The 27,723-nt window shown below is 36.5% G+C and overlaps 1 protein-coding gene across 7 annotated transcripts in view; it reads right to left on the bottom strand.

Annotated features, from left to right (window-relative positions):
- Positions 1-27,723, bottom strand: part of MRPL1 (mitochondrial ribosomal protein L1) — a 146,913-nt gene that overhangs the window by 56,143 nt on the left and 63,047 nt on the right. For all 7 annotated transcript variants that reach the window (XM_064584665.1, XM_064584666.1, XM_064584664.1 and 4 more), the window contains 4 exons: positions 20,422-20,680; positions 17,609-17,692; positions 15,918-15,989; positions 11,764-11,875 (listed from right to left, as the gene is read on the bottom strand). In XM_064584665.1, coding sequence (XP_064440735.1) covers positions 11,764-11,875; positions 15,918-15,989; positions 17,609-17,692; positions 20,422-20,680 — 527 coding nt within the window. The remainder of the gene's footprint in view (positions 1-11,763; positions 11,876-15,917; positions 15,990-17,608; positions 17,693-20,421; positions 20,681-27,723) is intronic.

Here is a 27,723-nt window from a genome sequence, read left to right as displayed (position 1 = left end):
TCACTAATGCTTACTCTTTTCATGGTATATCTTTTTTTTTTTTTTAAAGATTTTATTTATTTATTTGATAGAGAGACAGAGTTCAAGTAGGGAGAGTGGCAGGCAGAGGGAGAAAGAGAAACAGGCTCCCTGCAGAGCAGGGAGGCCGATGTGGGGCTCCATCCCAGGACCCTGAGATCATGACCTGAGCTGAAGGCAGACGCTTAACTGATTGAGCCACCCAGGTGCCCTTCATGGTATATCTTTATCTATCATTTTGCTTTCAGTCTTATTTGTATGTTTGAATATAAAGTGTGTCTCCTGTAAACACCATATAATTGGATTCTTTTTTCTTTGTTTTATAATCTCTGACTTTTGGGTGGAATGTTTATCCATTCCATTTCCAATTAACAAAACTAATGATATGGCTAGATTTAGGTCTTTATTTTGATGTGTTTTCTATTTGTCTCATCTCATATGTTCCTCTGTTCTTCCTTTACTGCCTTCTTTTCTTTTAAACAAAAATATTTTAGTATATCTTTTTTTATTTTCTATTCTTCTACCTAGTTTTAACCTGCATCTCTTTATGTATGTTTTTTACTTACTCTAGAGATTACAATGTGCATATTTATTTATCACAAGCTACTTCATCTTAATAATGACTTCCAGGAAAACAGAATAAATATGTGCCAGCCTAACTCCATCTTCCCTCCATCACCTGATATTATGATCATGCCCAAACCTGTTTCACCTCCTATATGTTTCATAGTATACACTGGGTTACTCACAACAGAAATCAGGGAATCATTCTAGATTCCTCCCTCTCCCTTACCTCCCATATCTAATCAGTAACTCCTGTTCATTCTGCCTCCTCAGTATCCCACAACAGCTTTCCTCCTCTCTGTCTTTTTGCCACTGCTCAAATTCTGTCCTTATTCATCTTTTACTTAGGCTACTGCATTAGCCTCCTACTGGTCTGTTTGAGTTTCATCATTTCCCTATTACCACGCTATCACTTAAACATCTCCCACATAGAGTCATTCTAATATGCAAATTTTACACCATTACTCTGAGCAACACTTTTCAATGGCTCCTAACTGCATAAAGGATAAAATCTAATCTCCACAGTATGTCACGCAAAGCCCTTGGTGATCTGGCCCACTGCCTATTGCTGCTGTCTAACCCCACTGACCACCACTATCTGATAAAATATTATGTGCCAAATGATAGAAAGGTATTTATAATCTCCTGAACACAACTGAGTTTCTCATACTTTTGTGCATTAGTATAGGCCATTTCCTCTACCTGGAATGTTCTCCCCATGCATGTCAGAAAAGAAAATACTTATTCATGCTTAACCTCTCAACTTAACTGCTATCTTCTTTATATAATCTGATTCTGCAAAGTAGTCCCTCACTCTTCTCAGCACTTTGTATGCTGTACACTAGTACACTTTCTGCATTTTAGTGCAGCGGTTTGTTCTTGTCTCTCTCACCTCTCAATTTTTATCTCCTTAAAGATGGGAACTATCTTTTTATCTTTCAACCCTCAGTACTAAGTGCACTGCCTGGCACATAGTAGGTACTCAATTGTTATGTACTTATTCAATAAATGAACTATGAAAGTAGAAATGATATATGAAGGCATGAAAAAGAATGAATACTCCTAAATTAATTGCAGAGAATAAGTAGCTACCTTAGGTATTTGTACCTAAGGTACAAATTTACGTATTTGTACCTAAATTGTAGGGAGTCAATAATAATTGCAGTTCATTTATATTATGTACTTATCACCCAGCCTGTGCTAAGCTCTTACATACACTGTAACAAAAACACTATAGAGAGATGTTATTATGAAACCCATTTTGTAGATGAATAAACAGCGGCACAAAAATGTTAAAAAATTGGTTCAAGGTCATTGTAAGTGATAAACCCAAGACCGAGGGGTTTATATTAACTACTATTCTATTCTGCTTTTCAATATAGCCCAATGTTAAATCTTCACTGCTATTTCTAGGCCTCTGCTAGCCCTTACTGCTATGTAACTGCTCTCTTCTTCACTTTCTCTTTTCTCTGTACCTTTATGTTCTTCTACTTCTCTCCTCGTTCTTCCTTTCCCTTTCTCTTCCTCTAATTCTGTCAATTTCCATAATGAACATAATCAGTACTAAACTATATGATCAGGTATTTCACCCTAATATTCTCTTTTCTTCTTTACCCAAGAATATCACAGGGAAGAAGCAAGCAGAATAAAACAAGACAGCCAAAGTTTGTTTTCCAAACAAAGTAGGAACAGTTAGTAAGAAAGGTAAAGATCATACAGTGTAAAATAAAGTCTCAAGAAACAAAAAAAAAAAACTTCTAAGAAGAGATCTTTGAATGTGGTAAAAGAAAGACTGATGATTATTACTGAGAGCAACATTTTAGTTGAATTACAAGAGAGAAGGATGTAAGAAAGAATAACACTTGGAAAGGAAATGGAGACACCTAACCAGTGAAGACCACTTGTTTAGAAAACTTCGTATAAAACAACAGAGAAGATAAGATCATAGCTAGAAAGGATAGCTAAATCAAATAAAGGTTTTGGAGCTATGTGTTTTGTTTTTTGTTCTTTTGTTTAACTAGAGGATCTGAGCATGATTAAATATTAAATTAAACCAGTTTGCCTGCTGCAAAAAACAAAAACTGTTAGTTCTGTGACAGTAAGGACCTTGTATGTCTTGTTCATACTCACCACACTCAAGGCTTGAGACGTAGTAGATACTCAATAACTGTACATACAATTATTCTAATCCAAAAAAATCTATAAGTTGTAGATAATTCATTCCTCAGTTGATTAATTTAATGCTGTATCTACTATCAACTGAATGTTGCATTAAATGTGCATTCATTGTACAAGTATTTGTTGAGTTCCACTATGTGCCACATATTACTCTAGGCCATGGGAATAAAATAGTGAACAAAACGAAAAAATGCTCATACTCTAATGAGAGGAACCAAATACACATCCACAACAAAAAATATAAAATGAAAGATGAAAATCATCTGATTATCTTAGTAGATACAGAAAAAACAGTAACAAATTTCAACATCCGCTCATGATAAAAACTCTCAACAACATCAATACAGAAGGAACATACCTCAACCTAATAAAGGCCAAATATGACAAATCTACAGTTAACACTATACTCAATGGTGACAAACTGGGAGTTTTTCCTCAAAAATCAGGAATAAGATAAGGATGACCACTCTTGCCACTTTCATTCAACACCTACTGGAAGTCCTAGCCACAGCAATCAGACAAGAAAATAAATAAATAAATAAAAGGCACCCAAACTGGTAAGGAAGAAGAAAACTGTTACTATTGGCAGATGATATAATACTATACAGAAAACCCTAAAGACCACCAAAACTATTAAAAGTAATAAATGAGGGTTGCCTGGATGGCTCAGTTGGTTAAGTATCTGACTTCAGCTATCATGACTTCAGGGTCCTGGGAGATTGGGCTATTCAATAAATGAACTATGCTTATTCAATAAATGAACTATGAAAGTTCATTTCATTGGGCTCTGCACTCTGTAGGAAGTCTGCTTTTCTCTCTCCCTTTGCCCCTCCCTCTGCTTATGCTAGCTCCCTCTCTCTCAAATAAATAAAATCTTTAAAAAAATAAATGAATTCAGTAGGCTTACAGGATACAAAATTAACATAAAGAAATCTGTTGCATTTCTATATACTAACAATGAAGTAGCAGAAAGAGAAATTAAGAAAATAATCCCATTTACAATTGCACCAAAAGAGAATAAAATACCTAGGAATAAATTTGACCAAGGAAGTGAAAGACTGAAAATTATAAAACACGGATGAAACTGAAGATGACACAAACAAATAGAAAGATATTTCATGTTCATGTACTGAAGGAATTAATATTATGTTAAAGTTAAGTAATATGTTAAAATGTCCACACCACCCAAAGCAATTTACAGATTGAATAGAATACCTATCAATACCAACAACATTTTTCACAGAACTAGAACAAAGAATCCTAAAATTTGTATGGAACCACAAAAGACCCTGAATACCCAAAGCAATCTTGAAAAAAAAAGAACACAGCTGGAGATATCACAATCCCAGATTTCAAGATATACTACAAAGCTGTAGTAATTAGAAAAGTATGGTACTGGCACAAAAACAGGCACATGGATCAATGCAACAGACAGACAGCTCAGAAATAAACCTACACTGGGGAGGAGCAAGATGGCGGAGGAGTAGGAGACCTAAATTTCATCTGGTCCCAGGAATTCAGCTAGATAGGGATCAAACCATTCTGAACACCTACAAACTCAACAGGAGATAGAAGAAAATAATAGCAGCAACTCTCTGAACAGACAAGGGACCGCTTTCTGGAAGGTAGGACGTGCGGAGAAGTGAATCCGAGGCAATAGTCAGGAAGATAGACAACAGGGGAAATGGCTAAAATTAACAAGTCAGGAAACAACAGATGTTGGTGGGGATGCAGAGAAAAGGGAACCCTCCTCCACTGTTGGTGGGAATGCAAGCTGGTGCAGCCACTCTGGAAAACAATATGGAGGTTCCTCAAAAAGTTGAAAATAGAGCTCCCCTATGATCCAGCAATTGCACTACTGGGGATTTATCCCAAAGATACAAACGTAGGAATCCAAAGGGGTATGTGCACCCCAGTGTTTACAGCAGCAATGTCCACAATAGCCAAACTATGGAAAGAGCCAAGATGTCCATTGACAGATGAATGGATAAAGAAGATGTGGTATATATATACAATGGAATATTATGCAGCCATCAAAAGGAAATCTTGCCATTTGCAACGATGTGGATGGAACTGGAGGGTATTATGCTGAGCGAAATAAGTCAATCAGAGAAAGACATGTATCATATGATATGAGGCTTTTTTTTTTTTTTTTTGATATGAGGAATTCTTAATCTCAGGAAACAAACTGAGGGTTGCTGGAGTGGTGGGGGGTGGGAGGGATGGGGTGGTTGGGTGATAGATATTGGGGAGGGTATGTGCTATGGTGAGTGCTGTTAATTGTGTAAGAGTGATGAATCACAGACCTGTACCTCTGAAACAAATAATACATTGTATGTTAAAAAAAAGAAGAAGATAGTAGGAAGGGAAAAATGAAGGGGGGGAATTCGGAGGGGTAGATGAACCATGAGAGACTATGGACTCTGAGAAACAAACTGAGGGTTCTAGAGGGGAGGGAGGTGGGGGCATGGGTTAGCCTGGTGATGGGTATTAAAGAGGGCACATACTGAATGGAGTACTGGGTGTTATATGCAAACAATGAATCATGGAACCCTACATCAAAAACTAATGATGTAATGTATGGTGATTAACATAATAAAAAAATGCATAGAAATAAAAGCATATCTTGAAAATGGAAAAATAAATAAATAAAAAGGAGATTTTAAAGATCCAAAAAAAAAAGAGAAGGAAATAAACCTACACTTACATGGTCAATTAATCATCAAGAAAGGGGCCAAGAATACACAATGCAGAAAAGACAATCTCTTCAATAAATAGTGCTGGGAAAAGTGGACAGCTACATGCAAAGGAATGAAACTGGACCACTCTTATACCATACACAAAAATAAACTCAAAATGGGTTAAAGACCTAAATGTGGGACCTAAAACCATAAAACTCCAGAAGAAAACATAGGCAGTAATCTCTGACATCAACCTTAGCAACATTTTTCTAGGTATGTCTCGTCAGGCAAGGGAAACAAAAGCAAAAATAATCTAATGGGACTACACTAAAACAATAAAAAGCTTTTGCACAGTGAAGAAAATCATCAACAAAACGAAAAGGCAACCTACTGAGTGGGAGAAGATATGTACAAATGATATATCAGATAGTGGGTTAATAGCCAAAATACATAAAGAACTTACACAACTCAACACCAGAAAAACAATCCAATTAAAAATGGGCACAGGATCTGAATAGACATTTTTATAAAAACACATGCAGAGGGCCAAAAGACACATGAAAAGATGCTCAACATCACTAATCATAGGGAAATGAAAATCAAAACCACAATGAGACATCACCTTACACCTGGCCAGAATGGCTAGTATCAAAAACACAGGACATAACAAGCGCTGGTGAGGATGTGGTGAAAAAGGAACCCTTGTACACTGTTGGTAGGAATGTGAATTGGTGCAGCCACTGTGTAAAACAGTATGGAGGTTCCTCAAAAAATTAAAGATAGAAATACCATACAATCCAGTAATTCATTCCACTGCCGGGTATTTACCCAAAGAAAATAAAAACATTAATTCAAAAAAATTTATATATGCACTCCTATGTTTACTGCAGCATTATTTACAATAGCCAAGATACAGAAGCAACCCAAATGTCCATCAATAGATGAATGGATAAAAAAGGTGTGGTATATATATACAATGGAATGTTACTCTGCCATAAACAAGTATGAGACCTTGCCATTTGTGACAACATGGATGGACCCAGGGGGTATTATGCTAAGTGAAATAAGTCAGAGAAAGGAAAATACCATATGATTTCACTTATATATGTAATCTAAAAAACAAAACAAACAAACACACAAAAAGGCAAAAACGAGCTATAAATACCGAGAACAATATGGTGGTTGTCAGAGTAAGATGCTAAGCGTGTTAAGTCCTAAAAAGTATAAAAAAATCACAACAATGAAAAATATAGTGATAAGGGAGCATGGGGAATAATAATTTATATAGTATAGTTATGGAAGGCCACTCTGTCTAGGTGATACTTGAATGAGGAAGTGAACCAAGCTAATAAGCAACGAGCATTACAGACAGATGGGACAGTAAGTCCAAAGATCAGAGAAGGAAGAACACTTAATGTGTGTGAGAAAGCACAAGGAGGCCACTATAGCTAGAGTAAAGGAAATGAAGGAAAGAATAATAGAACCAGCTGTAATATATCAATAATTCATCTCTAATAATTATAATTATTCATAATAATCATTGGAGTCTTTCACACAGTTTTTTTTTTTTAAAGATTTTATTTATTTATTTGACAGAGAGAGACACAGCGAGAGAGGGAACACAAGCAGGCGGAGTGGGAGAGGGAGAAGCAGGCTCCCCGCTGAGCAGGGAGCCTGATGTGGGGCTCGATCCCAGGACCCTGGGATCATGACCTGAGCCGAAGGCAGACGCTTAACGACTGAGCCACCCAGGCGCCCCCACACATAGTTTTTAAACTAATACATGAGGGGGGAAATTTGGAAAATTTCGAATTCATTACTGTGCAAAAATTCTCTATGTCTTAGTATGTTTCTTTATATAACCAAAGAGTTCTAATTATTTCAATAATGCAACCAATACTCTTTAAGTACATAATGTCAATCTATGAATTAAAAATATTTCACATTAAGTTTCAGTAAGTTCACATCCACTAGCCTCAAATATGATTAACAACACCAACTTCCATACAGAAAGCGGTGTCCTACTCAGTAGATATGGATACTCTTTGGGCAAGACTGCTACCATATCCTTTTGACAAGACTCCAACTGGAGCACTATGCGTTAAGAGGAATACACATTAGTGAGTCCAATTTCCTAATCATGTCCCTTTTCCACCTACCTGCCGATAACTTAGCATGGTTTAAAAGAATTCAACTTTCTCCATATATGCCATAATACCCATTCATGGGTTAATATGTATAATAAAAAACTAATTCCACTAAGTCAAGATATTTTTCATACTCGTATTTTTTGTTTAGTAAGTGCTAAAAGATAGGTTAGCAATTTAAAAATCCAATTTATCAATAAAACCTATCTATATTAAAGATGAAAGAATTTCAGAGGGCACTTACATTGGAAGAAAAAAAGCTAGTTGATAAGCAAAATGAAGCCCAATTTCTTCCAAGAAATTTAAAAAGCAAGTTTTAAATGCTTTTAAAAAATAAAAAAGAAATAATACTAGAAAAAGAAGCCAAATGTGCATTTGAAAAATAGAGAACTTGCCTACAGTTACGTAAGCAATTAAAATAAAATGAATAAAAATGCAGCATTAAACATGCTGCAAAATGTGCACACTCAATCCAGCCAAGACAGTTACACCCACTCCCATTAGTAAAACAAAATGTAAGACAAAATGGGAAACTAATGAGCTCAGCTGCAGGGGCTTGTTTGTTTGTTTTTTAATTTCATCCATTTGCTCAAAACGTAGTTTCTATTTTACCCTAAAGTCTTTGTTGGATATAAGGGGAATCAAATGTTCCTAAACAAAAATCGGAATAAGCTCTGAAAATGCATAATACAAGCCTCATTTGTTCTAATGCACATCTGGTGTATTCTGTTTTAACATTTTTGACAGGTTAATCGTTTGTCTTCATGTTTAAAGAACACAAATGTTTTGCCAGTGCTGTTAAACAGATCCTGGGGCGGGGGTGGGTGGGGGTGGGCGGGGGGTGAAAAGACAATGTTAGAGAAGGAGAAAGGTCTATTTTTTCATGCTTTGTTAAAGCAAATGGAAGCGGGGGGACTACATACCTAGGAAACTTGACCATGGTATATGGAAGCTATGACTCATTATGAAAGTGTAAATAAAGGAAAGTCAATTAAAAAAATAAACATTTTAAAGGGACAGTTTTCTTATTTGAGATAAAGAAATAAATTATTTGAAAACCTTTCAGGCTAAAAAATAGTCTCAAGTTTTATTATGAAAACAGTAATAAAAATAACTCAAGCCTGAAGAATAAAGAAAATTGAGGCCAAAAGGATTATTAGAGAATGGAAAAGTAGCAAAGGTGACAAAGTTAATTTCTATGAAAAATCATTTCACTGTGTAAAGCAAGGAGATGACAGGATACTGATATATTTGGTATTCAGTTTCACTTTTAATTGACTATATTTAGTATTGTTTGGTTTTAGTGAGCTTGAATTTAATTGGAAACAAAAAAAATTTTGAAAAATATTTTCATCAAATTCAACTGTAATTCTGGTTTAAATTTTTAAAATAATGTTCAGTTTCAGGTTTTACTTAGGAAAGAATATAAGTCTGATTCCATGACAACAGATACTCCCATAATGGATATCCCTAACAAAACGTACCAAACCTCAGTCAGATATCTAATAAGGATGTGTTATTCAGTGCAGGTTACCAAAAACAAATAAAATTCTACAACAATAAAAGAATCGGAGAGGACATTTGAATTTGCTTAAAGTACAGAACATGATCTATAATTCAGGTTAAGTATATTAGTGGCTATCATGTTTGATGAATTAGTTCAACTTGAATTAAAATTTGAACACGAATCTACTAAAACAATTTGAAATACTTGTTCTGTTTATACTACAAAATTTACCCCAAATTCAGCACACCCAAACCAAACTATGTCAGCAAATGAACTTAATATTCCTCCCTAATCTATTACCTGTTTCCATTAATATCAACTTATTAGGAGATCCCTAGGCTTCAAAATCTCAGCATCATATGACTCCCTGCCTCTCTCTCCCTCAACCTGTCCATTCCTAACTGTAGCACAAAGACCTAGTGTCTTTGACATTTATCGCCTTACTACAGTCTCATCATGAAGACTTTAGTTTAAATAATACCTTTATTAGTCTCTGGCAATTGCACTTAAACTGGTCTCCCAACTTCTAGTTTTGATTAATGCCAATACATCTTATAAATTCTCTCTAGATTAAAGCTCTAAGGAACTCCCCATTTTAAAAACTTCTAAGAGGGGCACCTGGGTGGCTCAGTCAGTTAAGCAGCTGCCTTTGGCTCAGGTCATGATCCCGGGTTCCTGGGATCGAGCCCCGAGTCAGGCTCCCTGCTCAGCGGGGAGTCTGCTTCTCTCTCCCTCTGCCGTTCCCCTGCTTGTGCTCTCTCTCTCAAATAAATAAGTAAAATCTTTAAAAATAAATAAATAAATAATAAATAAATAATAAGAACTTCTAAGAGATTCCTGCTAAAAACAGAATAAAAGTCCAAGCTTCTTAGGATCTTATTCAAGATCTTTCTCAATATGGTATCCATCTTCCAATATGATTCCCATTATTTTCTTTCATTTCAATGTAGGGGTACCATTCACTACAAGCCAAAGAGAATTAACTGATATTTTTTGTACATGGCCTATAATATCTGACTTACTTCAATGTATATCATTAATAGATTCCTTCTATATAAAATAATACCACCCTTAATCCACTCATCCAATTATTCAAGGTACAGTTTTTATGTTTGTTTGTTTGTTTAAGTGGGCTCCATACCCAACGTGGGGCTTCAATTCACAACCCTGAGATCCAGAGTCACATGCTCTATCAACTGAGCCAGCCAGGCACCCCTTTCAAGTTACAGTTTATTTTCTTTTTTAAGATTTTATTTTTAGGAGTGCCTGGGTGGCTCAGTTGGTTGAGCGACTGCCTGCAGCTCAGGTCATGATCCCAGGGTTGCAGGATCGAGCCCCACATCGGGCTTCCTGCTCGGCAGGGAGCCCGCTTCTCCCTCTCCCACTCCCCCTGCTTGTGTTCCCTCTCTCGCTGTCTCTCTCTGCCAATTAAATAATAAAATCTTTTAAAAAATATATTTTATTTTTATTTTTAAGTAATCTCTATACCCATCGTAGGGCTTGAACTCACAACCTCCAGGTCAAGAGTCTCACGCTCTACTGACTGAGCCAGCCAGGTGCCACTCAAGTTACAGTTTAAATGTTACCTCCTGGGGCACCTGGGTGGCTCAGTCATTAAGCGCCTGCCTTCGGCTCAGGTCATGATCCCAGGGTCCTGGGATCGAGCCCCGCATCGGGCTCCCTGCTCGGCGGGGGGCCTGCTTCTCCCTCTCCCACTCCCCCTGCTTGTGTTCCCTCTCTCTCTCTGTCAAATAAATAAATAAAATCTTTAAAAAAAAATAAATAAATGTTACCTCCTTCAGCATGCCTTCTCTGATTTCCCCAACAATGTGTGAAATCCTCCTCTACTAAACACCTTTGGCATCCTGTGAATTTATCATATAATACTTAACACTATGGCTATTTATGTAGCAACATTACCTCCTACTAGATTTCTTAAGGGGGAAATATCCATAAGGGGAAAGTTCCTTAAGGAAATATCTACAGAGTCATGTACACAGTAAGTATTTATATACACATATATACATATATATATGCATATATGTGTATATAAATGTGTGTATTTATATAATATATAAATATATATGTTGAATGCTGACATAAATAAGCATACATATTATATTGATAAATAAGTATAAAACAGTATGATGGGCGCCTGGGTGGCTCAGTTGGTTAAGCGACTGCCTTCAGCTCAGGTCATGATCCCAGGGTCCTGGGATCGAGTCCCACATCGGGCTCCCGGCTCAGCGGGGAGCCTGCTTCTCCCTCTGACCCTCTCCTCTCTCATGCTGTTTCTCTCTCGCTCGCTCTCTAATAAATAAATAAATAAAATCTTTAAAAATAAAAAATAAAATAAAATAAAATAAAATAAAACAGTATGATAACATACCTGATGGGTAATATGTGCCATTAATTTCAAACCTGAATATGGCCTAAATTTAAAGAACTGGTATCATAAAGTAACTAGGTTTTCAAATTATTAGATTACCAATATTAATGCCAAAAGAAAAAAAAAATCAAATCCACATGTTCTTACACAACATGAAATTTAAATACCAGAACGTATTATTTACTCTACATATATATTAGCAGTTTTGTTTTATAACTAAACATACATATTAGAAAGTTGTTGACGCATATAAAAATAGTAAAAAGAATTCTCCCTTACTTCGAGTTAGTTTTGGAAATCTTTTTTTCAGCTTTTTCTTTAATGGATTAAGCTCGGGCATTATTTCTGGAACAGCTACATAAAAGTCTGATTGAATTTCATCATCCAAAATCTGAAAATCAGGGGAAAAAAGATAACCTTAGATTATATGAAAAGCTTTATCCTTCTGAAAATAAAGTATAATGTTGTAATTTCCCTTATAATTTAGAAAACAGACATTAAGCACAATTCTTTCCTTCAAAGATCCTACAAACACATTTACCAATTATGAAAACCATTAGAACCAAAACATTTTCTGATGTTCTCTTTTAAAAATAGCCACATCCTTTAAAAACAAAACAAAAACCCATTTACTGGGTTTAATTCTTCTGTGGGGTTATGTTAGGCAAAGGTGTAATCAACTAGAAGATAGCACTGATGTGTATACATGGCTCATATAATCCTACAAAGTTGAATTCATATGTCCATTAAAACTGAAGAAACAATGCTGAAAATTTTGCAATATATCATATGTTAAATTAATAATACTCAAATCACTAGCAACCAAATCACTAGCAACCACACTGCTTTCCTAAATTTAGAGCATCAAGAGAACTAATCTATAATTATTTTCACAAAGAACTGAAACTAAAATTCTATTTGCCTCCAATAACTAAAAATAAAAGAGGAGTGGGATGGTCAAAGACAAATTCATTTATAATTTATTTATCCACACTCTAATTCCATTTTAATAGCAAAAAGAATAATATCCAATTTTTAAAAGACAGTTTTAATTAATTCAGACAAGCATCCGAAATAATTATTAGACTACTACAATATACTCCATTTAAACATTTAGTTGATTACAAAATGATTACAAAAACATTTAATTGATTACAAAAAAGCAACTTTTTAGAATAATACTGCTTGGACAACAAATATTTTACCAATGATTCTTTTTGCATATAATATTACCACAATATGTCATTCAAAGACATGGTTTGGGGTTACACAGTGAACCCTAAAATCTTGTACCATGGCAAAATTAAGCAGTGACTCTGGAATTTTACCTTCCTGTTACTATTCTTATTTTTCCAAATTCTTTACTCCCTAAATAACTTACTGTGGTCCCCTTAATGGTAACAACTTGCATTAAATGAGCACTTACCACATGTACCAAGCAATCTGCTGAACATGTCAAATGATTTAGTTCATCCAGTCTTTGTAATAACCCTATGAGGCCAGTACTAATATTGACCACACATCCCAGATCAGGAAACTGAGGGCTTAGGACAGATTAGTCAGTCTGTGCACTTATAAAGAGCAGATCCAGATTTCAAACATATGCAATGGCTCTTATTCATAGAAATATGAAAACAGAGGCAATTTTGAAACGTCAAAGAACTGTGTGTGAAATTTCTACTCTAAGACCTTTCAATACGGATTTTATGACACACTCCTTTAAATTTAAAACTGTTTAAAAGTTATGTTAAAGTTAACCTTAAGATCACCTCTTGGAATAATACAAAACCATATAAATGAAAACCATGCTTTAGAGACAAGTAAAAATGAAGTTCTGAAACAAAATGAATTTATTAAAGACCTAACTTAAAAAATGACTATTAGTTCAGTAAATTTACCCTACATTTACCTTCTATAAGTGCTAAGTAAAATAGTATTTAACCTAACTAAAAAGTACAGAAATGTGTAAAAAAAAAATCACAGCCATGATACTATTTACCAAAAGTGTCGAAATTATTTCATAATCTGAATAGCTTCTAAAAATAACATGGATGAGGGGCGCTTGGGTGGCTCAGTCGGTTGGGCGGCTGACTCTTGGTTTTGGCTCAGGTCTTGAGCTCGGGCAGACTCTGCTTAAGGATTCTTCCTCTCCCTCTGCCCCTCCCCCCATTTGTGTGCACACTCTGTCTCTCAGGTAAAAAAATAAATCTTTAGAAAATTTAAAAAAATAAAATAACATGGATAAGCTTTGAAAGATTCCATGGAGTAACTTGCAAGAATATGCTAGTGATGCCTTATACAACTGGCATTTTCCCTCTAGTAATCAATCACCACTGGCACCCTTAAAGAGAAATTCTGTACTGTAACGTCTTATTTACCAAATAATTTCAAAATATACTTGGTTTCCTTATTTAGGTTACTTTTTCTTTTTTTTTCTTTTTTTTTTTTTTTTAAGATTTTATTTATTCATTTGAGACAGAGAGAATGAGATACAGAGAGCATGAGAGGGAGGAGGGTCAGAGGGAGAAGCAGACTCCCCGCTGAGCAGGGAGCCCGATGCGGGACTCGATCCCGGGACTCCAGGATCATGACCTGAGCCGAAGGCAGTCGCTTAACCAAATGAGCCACCCAGGCGCCCTGGGTTACTTTTTCAAATATGTTTTATTTAATAAACTTAATTCTACAGAAGACTTTCTGCTCCCTTACCATTTCTTTCTTGAGAAGTAATTTCTTGCTTAACATTTAACTTCATTTAAACTATTGTTGTTTTGACAGTTCTACAAGACACTCTTATGCTTTCAGAAAAAAAAAAAAAAACAACAGATGGAAGGCAGTACACTGATTTAATAAGAATAGTTAGTTCTCTGGCTCCAGAAACTAAGCTCTATTCTCTAATTCCAAAGAATCTGTGGTATTGCTTATTTTTTAAAAATTAAAAGAATTTTAATAATTTTATTAAATTAAAGCTTATGATACATCAGAAACAACTGGATACCACCCTCTGACTTTGACCCAGAGTCTGCATGAAAGCATAATCTCTTCGTATTTTCCACCAGTGCTACTCCCAAAAATCATTCTGGAGACTCTCCTTAAAAATCCAGAATCCCCACCACATTTAGAGTACTATTGGGGTGGAAAAAACACACTACAAACACTCTTGTACATCCCAAAGGAAGGGCCCAGTGCAAACTTTCCCCAAATCAAAATCTGGATATGGAGCAAAGAGAAATTTTCAAATCACTTTCTCCTGTTCTAAAAACAAAAAGGTGGGCGCCTGGGTGGCTCAGTCGTTCAGCGTCTGCCTTCGGCTCAGGTCATGATCCCAGGGTCCTAGGATCGAGCCCCACATCGGTCTCCCTGCTCTGTGGGAAGCCTGCTTCTCCCTCTCCCACTCCCCCTGCTTGTGTTCCCTCTCTAGCTATGTCTCTCTGTCAAATAAATAAAATCTTTTAAAAAATAAATAAATAAATAAATAATAAAAACAAAAAGGCATTCTATAAACAAATTTAGAACACTTTAGAAATTTGTATTTTCAGAAATAACGCCCAAGGGCGCCTGGGTGGCTCAGTCGTTAAGCGTCTGCCTTCGGCTCAGGTCATGATCCCAGGGTCCTGGGATCGAGTCCCGCATCAGGCTCCCTGCTCGGCAGGAGGCCTGCTTCTCCCTCTCCCACTCCCCCTGCTTGTGTTCCTGCTCTCGCTATCTCTCTCTCTCTCTGTCAAATAAATAAAATAAAATCTAAAAAAAAAAAAAAAAGAACGCCCAAAATTCAACACACATGCCTCTTCTTCCCTCTTAAAAAACAAAACAAAACAAAACAAAACAACATTGTTCTGATTGCAAACCAGCTCCACAAATTCTTTGCTACTTTCTTAACACAGGCTACATAACCACTTGGTGCCTCATGCTGAGCCTGTGCCACTCCGAAGTGGTTGGAGTAAAAGTTAAGAGTAATCAGAAGTATTGTATTACTACAGAGGTCAGATATTATCCTTTGTGATCTGTGAAGTTAATCACACTTTTCACTCCAAGAAGGCAGAACAAATATTTGATCTTCAAAACATGAACAGTGATATTCATGATATCACTACCTTTTAAATTTCATTTTAAATCTTGCATTCAAAACCACAAAGAGTCATATTGCTCTTTCCAGTCTACCCACAAAAACTCTCACAAACATATAGGAAACAAGGGGTTAAAAAATCATGATGTAAATCAAGCATAATTAATATCAGACTGTCTGGATAGTTTTTTCTTAGCTTGATTTTGAGACTCAAAAGAGTAGGAAAATTTTTCCCTATTCTACAAAGCTTTACTAACCATTTGTCAAAAGATATAGGCATAGTGGTTATGTTTCACATGAAATAAATCAATGCATGGCAAAGATAACAGAACAATTTCTATAACTAATGAATATGAAAACAACACTGTACCTTCTGAATTAGATTAATTCCTCCTGCAAATGCAGCTCCATTTTCTTCTGCTATTTTAATCTCTGATGCATTCTATAAAAATACAATAGTTTGAATATCAATCTTTAAACAAATTCAGTCTGATTTCAAGTATTTTGTAAGAAATAATATCACAGTTCAAAATAAAAATTGTGGTTTTTACTTTTAACTCAAAATGCATCATTTCTCAATCAGATGTATCAGAGATACTGTATACTGAACAAGTTTACTTTGTAGTTGATTAAGGTGTTTCTTGACTAACACATGAGGAAATACATTGAAACGACATATTAGGAACCTAAGAAGTGGCTCAATCTAATTCTTCAATGCCTTCAATACATCATCTTCCAAAAGTAAAAGATTAAGATATATTTAGTTTTGCTAACTTAAATGGAGACATCTTATCAAACCAAAGAGGAAAAGTTACTTAAGGAATGCTAGAATCAAAACTATATTGTACACCTGAAACTAATGTAACACTGTATGTTAACTAACTAGAATTAAAAACTAAAAAAAAAAAATTTAGCCAGCTGTTTGAAAATTCAAAAGAAAAATATACAGTAGGGGCGCCTGGGTGGCTCAGTCATTAAGCGTCTGCCTTCGGCTCAGGTCATGGTCCCAGGGTCCTGGGATCCAGCCCCATATAAGGCTCCCTGCTCAGCAGGGAACGTGCTTCTCACTCTCCCACTTCCCCTGCTTGTGCTCTCTCTCTCTCTCTCTCTCTTGCTATGTCTGTCAAATAAATAAATAAAATCTTTAAATATATATATATATATATATACAGTATTAGTTATCTTCTATGTTCCCTTTATGCCATTTCATTTTACTGTGAAAATATATCACTCCCTTAAGTCACTCAAGTTTTGTAGCATTCCAACAGCTATATTCTCCACTTTTCTAGAAAAAAAAACAGTAAAGAATCTCTTCCTTGAAAGTGAAGTAGATACAGAAAAATGAAAACACTCTACAAAACAAATTCATAAATACATTTCAAATGTTTATAATACAAAAAGACTGACAAAGAGCCATATAATTCTATTTGTTACAACCTCGACTTTCCTGGTTTTCCAGACTAGGTATTTTTAAGTGTGGTTTCTGTGTCTTCACAGCACTAAGTGGGCCCATTGCTTTAAAACAATTTTACTGGGCACCTGGGTGGCAAAGTCGGTTAAGCATCTGCCTTCAACTCAGGTCATGATCTCAGGGTCCTGGGATCGAGCCCCACATCAGGTTCCCTCTCAGCAGGGAGTCTGCTTCTCCCTCTGCCTCCGCTCCCCCTGCTTGGGTGCTTATGTGCTTGCATGTGCGCACACGTGCTCTTCCTCTCTCTCTCTCTGTCAAATAAATAAATAAAAATCTTTAAAAAATAATAATAATTTTATTGTTTTTATTTGAAGAGAGTACTGAGTAGGAAGCAGGAGGTAGTAGGACAAATTCTCTATTTCTCTTCAGTTTCTTGTGAGAAACATAATGTAGTAGATTAATAATGATGAAATTAATTTTCTAGTTTAGCTCTTTCTCAAATGACATAACCTCAAATAAGTCATCTAACTGCTTCAAATGGGGAAAATAAGACTATGTGAATAGTCTACTCATTCAGTTAATCTAAGCACTGATTAATGTGATATGTACAAAAAATTAAATGATATGAAAGGTTGACAAAGGTTACTCACCCCTGTAAATACAGCAACTTTATTGATTTCTGAAATGAATGGGTATGGAAAACGAAGAACACTGGCAAATGGCTCCACTTTTTTCTAGATACACAACAATGGAAAAATAATAATGAAAAATTCATTCATCTTTTCTATATATCTCACATCTATAAAAAAACAAAACTGATGTTTTGTTTTCAACATTTTAATTCTACCACATGTCCTCTAATTAATCTAGAACTATTCACTGATTACAATTTAAAGCATAAGAGACTCTATTTCTTTTCTAAGAAATCATAATGAAAATCTGCATCTCTCTCCCCACCTCCATACTGCCACAGCACTTGGCTTCTAACTCTACATCATTCATCACAATCTCTCATGTATTAAGTGATGTGTTTGCATATCCATATCTTTCCCAGCACCTAGTATAATGCTTTCTACATGATGGATATCAATAAATGTTTACTAACTTGAATTAAATTCAAAAGAACATGTAGTTTTTTAACACCATCAAGGAGGACATGAGCACAGCTATGCATAATAGACGACAGAAAATATCCAGCTAATCTGCTAAGTAGGTCACTATTAACGCTAAATCTAAGACAGAATGCCAAGTCTGAAAGGCTCTTCTGAGTGGGTCTATTTTGAAACAACATGGACTGCCCACCACTTTCAAAGATTTTTGGGAAGTCGGTTGGAAAATCCAAAATATATAATGGCATGCATTAAGGCACCCAAATATGAATGGAGATTCTACAGGGCCTCAGAACTTCTTTGTTGTTTTCTAGCCAAGGACCTGTCTAGCCCTGTGGCTCATATCACTTAGACTTCACATGGAAAATCTAGGCCCATAGTTTTGGTGCAGTTTTAAAGTCTAGAAGAAAGGGAAAAAAGGTTGTTCCCTAATTCAGACTGATTGAAAGGTTATATTTTTAGCAAAACTTTGAGTAGAGATAACTTCCGGAGGATTTCTTTTCAGACAAAAAAGAACGAACTCTTAAGCATACTTGACATCAGACATGCAACTCAATTTTACTGACTGGCATTCCTTTGCCATTAACATGTCACAACTAGTTTCAGTAAATATTTCAATGGCAAGTAATCACAATACTGGGGAAACACTGGCTTGTTGTATAAGCACTCTATCGAAAACAAAAAATGTCTTAGGAAAACAACAGTACCCTTTCAATGTTAATAGTCTACAAGTGGCTTTCATTTCTGAAATGAAGCTTGTGGTCCTACAACTCTTCATTATGAATCACAGTTGACCTCTAAAGAACTCGGGTGTTGGGGCACTACCTCCACACAGTTGAAAAGCTGCATGTAACTTCTGACTCCCCCAAAACTTAACTACTAATGGCCTACTATTGACCAAAAGCCTTATCGATAACATAAACAGTCAACCAACACATATTTGGTATGCTGTATGTATTAGATACTGTATTCTTATAACAAAGAAAGCTAGAGATAAGAAAATATTAAGAAAATAAGGAAGAGAAAATACATTTACAGTAGTATACTGCCTTTATAAAAAAAAAAACTCTGCATGTAAGTGGATCCTCACAATTCAAAACTATGTTATTCAAGGGTCAACAGTACATTAATGGCTGACTGAGAAAGTGATCATCTTGGATACTACAACATTTTTAAAGTAAAAGAACTAACAGTAAAACTGCTATAAAATAAAATTACAGCATGGCTGGTATAAACTGTTTCTAAGAAATAAGAACTATGAAATAAGATAGACCTTGATTCAAATCCTAACTTCACCTCTTATTCTGTGACCATAAACAAGTTACTTCAGCTTCTCTGTCTCAGCTTCCTCTTTTGAGGTTATTATAGGATTAAATGAGAAAATGCATGCAAAGCACTTAGCATTGTGGCTGGTACACAGAAAGTTTCCTGTAAATGTTGATTGTGATTATTAAACACTTAGCAAGTCCTTTACATGCACTGCCTCATTTAATCCTCTTAAAAACTGTGTAAACTAAGCATTTTATCTCCCTTTATAAAGAGGTCGGAAAAAATAGATCTGAAAAGGTTAAACCAGAAACCCAAAGTCAAAAAGCAAGTAAGTGGTGACACCAGGATTCTGGCCTGTGCTGTAGTTTGACTCCAGGGCCCATGCTATTAAGCGCTACACTATACAGCCTCCTCCTAAGTGTTCAACCACTGTTGTTGTTGAAGTTGTTACACTGTATTCAAAAATTTGTACCTTCTAGTTTGACCAAAAGACATCCTCAGAATAAAAATTAAAATACCATTTCCAAGAAAATTAGATTTCTTAAATGAGATTTAGAGTTGTAATGGACCTCAACTCTAATTCAGTATTTTTACTACTTTTAGAGTTTTATAAACAAAAGTCATCCAAGGAACTGCATATAAACAAATAAAGCAGAAAAGTTTTGGTTGAAGCAAGAGTGAGGGGCTTGGCACCCCACTGATGCAAACTTAGTCTCAACGCAGGACTCTAAGGAACATACCTCTAATCCCAAACCCTCATACCAGAAAAGGAATATGACAACCAGGCAGCTTAAGTCATTTTTCAAAGTTACAGTAATACCTCAATTAATTTTAACACTACTTTATGAAATTTATACCAGTGATTTTCAGGTAACTAGGAGATAAATGTTCATCGACTCTGCAGAGTATGTTCAACGTATTTTTATATTTGGAAAATAAAAACAAAATTTTTCATCCCATAGTATAGAAAGAACATAAGACTTCCCAAAAATTATTATAAGAAAAAAGGAACTTTAAAAATTAGGAAACAGCAATTCATACAGCTCCTGTTCACAAATAAATTTATTTTAGTTGAGTCTACATACCTTTTTCCCCAGTGCCATATCCAGTGTCAAATCAAGATAAACACCTTGCTTTGGATTAGTAAAGTCCAGAGTTTGAAATTTCTTAAGTAACTGAATAGCTTTCTCCACCTCATATATCTGTCTTGGATATAAGCGCTTTAAGTAGACATCATCCTCAGGTTCGCCTTCCATAAAGGAGTATGACTTTATTTTTTCTATCTCATCTTTTTTCTCATCTGATGCTTTGTCTTTCACACCTTTTTTTGTTTTCTTTGCAGGCCTTAAAAAAAGACAAATTCAAGATCAGTTATCTGAGTACATATTCTAAGAAACTTTTTTTGGGGGGGTGCCTGGGTGGCTCAGTTGGTTAAGTGACTGCCTTCGGCTCAGGTCATGATCCTGGAGTCCCTGGATCGAGTCCCGCATCGGGCTCCCTGCTCGGCAGGGAGTCTGCTTCGTCCTCTGACCCTATCCCCTCTCATGTGTTCTCTCTCTCTCATTCTCTCTCTCTCTCAAATAAATAAATAAAATCTTTAAAAAAAAAAAAACTTTTTTTTTTTTTAAACCAATGTAGGGGCGCCTGGGTGGCTCAGTCGGTTAAGCATCTGCCTTCGGCTCAGGTCATGACCTAAGGGTCCTGGGATCAGGCCCTACATCAGGCTCCCTGCTTAGCTGGGAGCCTGCTTCTCCCTCTCCTCCCCGCTCAAGCTCTCTCTGGCTATTTCTGTCGCTATCTCAGTCTGTCTCTGTCAAATAAATAAATAACATTTTTAAAAAAATAAAAAATAAAAAGCCAATGTACATAAAACACAAAAAATAACAAAAGATAAAGTTTATTTTATTTTTATTTTTTAAGTTTATTTTAATTCAAAAGCATAGACTGCTTTACAATGTTTCTAGTTGAACAAATATTAAGTAAACTTTTGTACTGTTTGCAGTTGATGCAAAGTTGGATAAGGCATTGATGCTGCTCTCCAAAAGTTTAGAGGAATAGAGGATACAGACATGCAAACAGATAATTTCAATACAATGGGTAAGTACTTTGACACAGTGTTCTCGGAGCCGCAGGGAAGACATTTAATCCAGTCTAGGAAGCTAGGAAAGTGTTCTAGAGAAGATGACCCTAACATCAATTCTTGAAGGATAAGGAAGAATTAGCTGAAGTATATACCCAAGAGAGATGAAAACATATGACTACATGAAAACATGTACACAAATGTTCATTGCAGCATTACTCCTAACAGTCAAAAAGTAAAAACAAACCAAATGTCCAATAACCCAGATGAATGGATACAAAATGTGATATATCCACACAATAAAATATTAATCAGCAGTGAAAAGGAATGAAGTACTGATACAAGCTACAATAAGTATAAACTTTAAAAACATTATGCAAATGAAAGAAGCCAGTCACAAAAGACCACATATTTTATGGTTCCATTTGTATGAAACATCAAGAATGGGCAAATCCACAGAAACGAAAGTAGATTTAGTGATTGTCCAAGGCTGGGAGAGGAGGTTAGAAAAATGGGGCCTAACTGCCAATAGGCATGAGGTTTTAGCGCAAGTTAACAAAAATGTTCTAAAAATAACACTGTGATGGTGGCAAAAGTGTGAATACATTAAAAACCACTGAACTGTACATTTTAAATGGGTGAATTGAATGGTATGTAAATTATATCTCAATAAAGCTATTATCTTAAAAAGTAGAGTTAGCCAGGCAAAGAAACAACATAATAAAATTACTGAGTCATCAAACAGAATACAAGTACACAAGGAGAGCTATTATAAATTCTGATGAGAGCAGAAGGGGTCAAAATTTTTCTCTAAGGGCCAGACAGGAAATATTTTATAGTCTCTTACCTCAGTATTTCAATTATGCCACTGTAATGTGAAAGCAGCCATAGACACTGAAAAATGAATGAGTGTAGCCATGTTCCAATAAAACGTTATTTACAAACAAATGGCCTAAATGTCATAATTTTCATGTGTCACAAAATACTGTTTTTTCTTTTTTTATCTAATCACTTAAAAATGTAAGAACTATGTTCACGGACCATACAAAAATAGATGGCAGAACAGATTTTTTGGCCCACTAGACATAGTTTGCTGACTCCTGAACTACAGGGCAAAACAGAAGGCAAGAAACATCTGAAGATGGGGCTGGAGAATCGAGATCATAGAGGGCCTTCGCTAGAGGCAATGAGAAGCTACAGAATAGGAGTGACGTCTGTATTTCCAGTAGAATATTCCGGCTACAATATGAGAGATAGATTTGAAGGAAGTCGGATTGGAGACAATATAAAGACTAGCCCCTCCCTTTCTTCTCAAGGAGATATGACAGCAGTGATGGTAAGAGGCTGGAGAAGATGAGAGATTAGATATTTATAAAGTAAATACTGCAGAAAAATAAAGATGAAAAAAGAAGACTATTTTTATACAATACTTCCTACGTTTCTGGCTTGGGTGACCAGACATAGCATAGTATCATTAAGACCAGAAATAAAGGCAAAACAGGTTTCTTGTGAGATGAGTTCAGTTTGGGGCAATACAGAGTTTGAGTGTGGGGTTAGTTGCATCACTGACCCTAATTCTTTATCCCCTCTCTTCATTCAAGTCACTTTGCTGGTGACTTTGCAGTTCCTCCCATTTAAAGGGGTAGAGCATATTTCCCAGCACTTGGATTGGTCATGTGACTAGTTTGGCCAATATAATAAAGCAAAAGTGACAGTTCTCTGCTCTAAGCCTAGGCCAATAAGAAGCTTCATGTGTTCCCACTTCCATGCTTGTATTTCTGCCATTTCCATAAGAACATGCTTGTGCCACCCCAAAGGCAGGAGAATAAGAGACTGCGAAACAGAGTTGCCCCCACAGAGCCCCAGGCTAGAGGCTAGATTGGACAATTCACAACTGACGTGCAGACTCACAGATGTGCAGCAAGCCCAGACAAAGTCCTAAGAGACACCCATCCACACCTAGCTTAGATCAGCTGACCCACAGATGTGTGGGCAATGATAAAGAATTCTTGAGTGGTTTGGTATATAACAAAAGCTAACAAGGTGTTTACAAAATATCTAGGAAAATATGTTCAACAGGTAAGTTAAGAGAGCAGATAAGAGTTTGAACCTAAGAAAACAGGGAAAAAAAAAAAAGAGCTAGAGATAATAGCATATATTTTCTCAACACTATTTCAAATCACACCTATAATCTTTTAACCATAGAGTTTTAAATTAGTTAAGTAATATTTCTAGAAAAAGGTTTGAGTTCTGTTGTAGGCAGAATAATGGCTTTCCAACAATGTTATATCTACATGGCAAAAAAGGCTTTGCAGATGTGCTTAGGGCTAAAGACTTTGAGATGGGGAGATAATCTGGATAATCCAGGAGCCAATCTAATCACACAAGTCCTTGAAAGCAGAGAAACTTTCCCCTTTCCCACCTACATTTGAAAGAGATGGAAAAAGACAGAAGAAATTCGAGCATGAAAGGGAACCTGCCATTCCTGGCTTTGAAGATGGAGGAAGGTGGCCACAAGCCCAGGAATGTCGGTAGCCTCTCAAAAGTGGGAATAGAGAAGAAACAGATTTTCCCCTAGAGCTTCTAGAGAGGAAGGAAGCCCTGCTGACACCTTGATTTTAGCCCAGTGAGATCCATGACAGACTTGACTTACAGAACTGCAAGATAACAAACTTCCAATGTTTTAAACCACAAAGTTTGTGGTAATTTGTTAACAGAAAACTAATATAGGTCCTATAAAATTTATGTGAAAGAAACAGATGACAGTAAAATAAATTTTTAAAAAAGAAACTCAAAATCCAATCCAATGTATAATTCCATTCTCACTTTTTAGCCCTCAATGAATCCTTATTACCACAACTAACAGCATCCTCTCAGCTAATAAGCAATTCAACAGAATAGCAGATAATGACAATGCTCATTTTTAATGGGACACAGGTGTCCTTCTGGACTGATGACAAGTCTAAGCAGGTGTCCAAGTGGATGGATGCAACATGCCTCAATAGCTACTTTGGAAGTACTCCACAAAATTCCAAATCTTCCAAACTGGAGAAATCACATTTTTATTTTATATTTAGTAAAAGAATAGGGAGGCCAATAAAAGAAGGAGCCTAAAGAGCATGTTTTAGTAAAATACTCTCCATCTAAAAGAAACAAAACAAATAAATGTCCTAGCTGTAACCTACAGACTTACTTTACATAAATGCTGATTTCACCACAAAATTTTTTATCATGGCCGAACCTGTCCATTTAAATTGCAATTAATATCAAATTCCCAGGGACTGAAACATGATTTTTAAATTCATAAATATATGCAACACCCAATAGAAGTCTGATACATAGAGTGCATTGAGTATACAGCAATTTGTTTATTTATACTTTGGTCCTTGTTTCACAAAATATTTGAGCTGATTCAGTAAAAATATTTTTAAGTTACAAATGGAACACTGTTTTAAAGAAAAAAAAAAGCATAATGTCATTATAGCAGAGATCAAATAGGACTCTAAAAAAACCACTTTCTTCCGAAATTAAAAAAAAGCACAACTGAACAAAATCTGTCAATAATTAATTTAACAGACCCACTGCCAGTTTTCCATGACCCTCCAAAAAATGTATATCTTTATTCATTAGAATCATATCCAGAAGACCTCTGTTGTTCATGCAATTATGTAAGGCCCTATCAGGAGAGCTTAAATACTTTGATTCTTGGGGACTAAAAATAAATCATACTTAAAAAAGGTTTTTGCCAAGGTGAGGGAAAAATGCCTGGCAGTCTGAATCAAAGAGAATTTAGCTGCAGTTACCTGGGTACCTAAACCACATAGATTAAATGAGTAATAATAGATTATACTCAGTGATGCCTGGGTGGCTAAGTCAGTTAAGCGTCTGTCTTCAGCTCAGGTCATGATCCCAGGGTTCTGGGATCGAGCCCCACATCGGGCTACCTGCTCCGCGGGAAGCCTGGTTCTCCCTCTCCCACTCCTCCTGCTTGTGTTCCCTCTCTCGCTGTGTCTCTCTCTGTCAAATAAATGAAATCTTTAAAAAAAAGAAAGAGATTACACTCAGGTAGTAACTCTCCCCCTGCCTCATTTGTCCCTTAACTCTAAAAGCATGAAAGGAAAAATAATTCCATGGTCATACTCAAATAAAACAAACAAACAAACAAAATTCAGTGCTATAATAAAGCTCACTTCAAGACCTTTGAAGATCTGTGACCCCAGAGATCCAAGTCCCTTCAAGGCTGAAAAACCCTTTACATTGAGGAATTGGGGGATGGAAGTTGGGGGGCATGGTGATACACAACTTCTGTCAAACTAAACAGAACTAAAGAGAAAACGCCTAGGGCATGTAATTATTAATGGAATGCAAACATCTGGACAACTCATTTCTCAGTATAATCATGTAAATAAATTCATTAATATCTCTGACCCTGGTTTATTCATGAAACTAAATGAAGAAGTTCTGCTTATGCTTACAATGTGAAAGCCAAAAGAATAAAACCCAGTCAATAATACAAATAAATGAAAATTAAAAAATAAAAACTGGAAAGAGTATTAACAACTAGAGAGCGGATAAAATCACAACTTTTCTTGAATGCATCACAAAGCTGAGATCACAAGTCAGCCAAGTAGCCTTAAATCCAAGAAGAATCAGCCCACATTCCCTTCTACCACTCCACATGCATACTCAGGACACTCTCACCTGTAGCAGAGTATAAGAGGAAGGCAAACAGGTAAGAATGTTAGGGCTACTAGAAAGCCCCTGGGACATTCAAACACAATGGGAATTCATACTCAATTTGTAGGCTCTTTCCACAGACCTCCACCAGATGCTCCTGGGAAAGACGGGAGCAGACCAGGAGACTAGAAAGCCTCCCTAAAGAGTACAGGTACAGAGATTAGCCACTGCTGCCAGAAAGGCATGTAACCCTGAAACCATGTAGGGCACAGGTAATCACCCATGTGTATAGGGAAAAGAAAGAAGAAAAAAAACAAAAACTTCTACCCTTGGGGGTAGGTCAGGAAATAGTCCGGAGCACAGTATCCTCTACAGTACAGTAAAGCTGGGGGGAAGGGCCTGGACACTCTGGCAAAGACCGGCAGTAGATAAATACCATGGGGAGAAGGGATAGAAATACTAAGAAAACCCCATCCCGAAGGTCCAGCCACACTGCGCCCACTTAAGATAAAGTCTGGTTTGGAAAACAGAGGATCCCTCCTGCACCCATCTCCAGACTAGCAAGCACTAATAAGCAACAGCAATCTATACTAGGGAAGGAGCAAGAGTATAGAGACCTCCCCCTCTGAGGCACAGCTGCCTGCATTGGCAAGGCAGAAAACAGAGCATAAAACGGGAACACTGAGAAAAACCTTCCAAGCAACCCAGCCCCCATCCTACGCACAAGGTAAAGTACAGAAATGTGAAGCTGGTGGTAACCATAGCAACAACAAAACCAAAACCTAGCTCGACTTCTGACTGGACTGATTCAACACAGTGACAACAGGCATGTGCATTCCCGGGCATAAATACTAGGTACTTTGGCTTCAACTGTTCTACACAAGATGTTTGGCAGTCAATAAAAAATTTTGAGATACATGAAGAAGAAAAAGAACCTATTATCAACAAAGAAACAGAACCGGGGCGCCTGGGTGGCTCAGTTGGTTAAGCGACTGCCTTCGGCTCAGGTCATGATCCTGGAGTCCCGGGATCGAGTCCCACATCGGGCTCCCTGCTCGGCAGGGAGTCTGCTTCTCCCTCTGACCCTCCTCCCTCTCATGCTCTCTGTCTCTCATTCTCTCTGTCTCAAATAAATAAATAAAAATCTTTAAAAAAAAACAAAGAAACAGAACCAAAGTCAGAGATGATCAAACTGGCCTTTTTTATCAGGGATCTGCCACTCGCAAACCATGAGTACATGCACATACATGGACCAACGAAGAGATTCAAAATGACAAGAGAGAAGAGAGAAGCAAACACAAGCCTCTCCACCCTGTCTCAGATCCTGATAAAAAAAATTTTCTTTTGCCATACAAAAACGATTTTTTAGTGTATTATGAAGTCAGTACATTAAAAAAACCACAGGGGCACCTGGGTGGCACAGTGGGTTAAGCGTCCAACTCTTGGTTTCAGCTCAGGTTGTGATCTCAGAATCATGAGATCAAGCGCCACATCAGGCTCTGTGCTCATCAAGGAGTCTGCTTGGGATTCTCTCTCCCCTGTCCCTCTGCCCCTCCCCCCAGCATGCATGCATGCTTGGGCACCCTCTCTCTCAAACAAATAAATAAAAAATCTTAAAAAAAATAACCAC

This window comes from Mirounga angustirostris, unplaced genomic scaffold (assembly GCF_029215605.1).
Source record: "Mirounga angustirostris isolate CCGP_5_RB_7025 unplaced genomic scaffold, mMirAng1.0.hap1 SCAF_2, whole genome shotgun sequence".
In the NCBI taxonomy this organism is placed as follows: Eukaryota; Metazoa; Chordata; class Mammalia; order Carnivora; family Phocidae; genus Mirounga; species Mirounga angustirostris.
The sequence above is the reverse complement of the archived record's forward strand: the minus strand, read 5'-3'. Positions and strand labels throughout refer to the sequence as shown.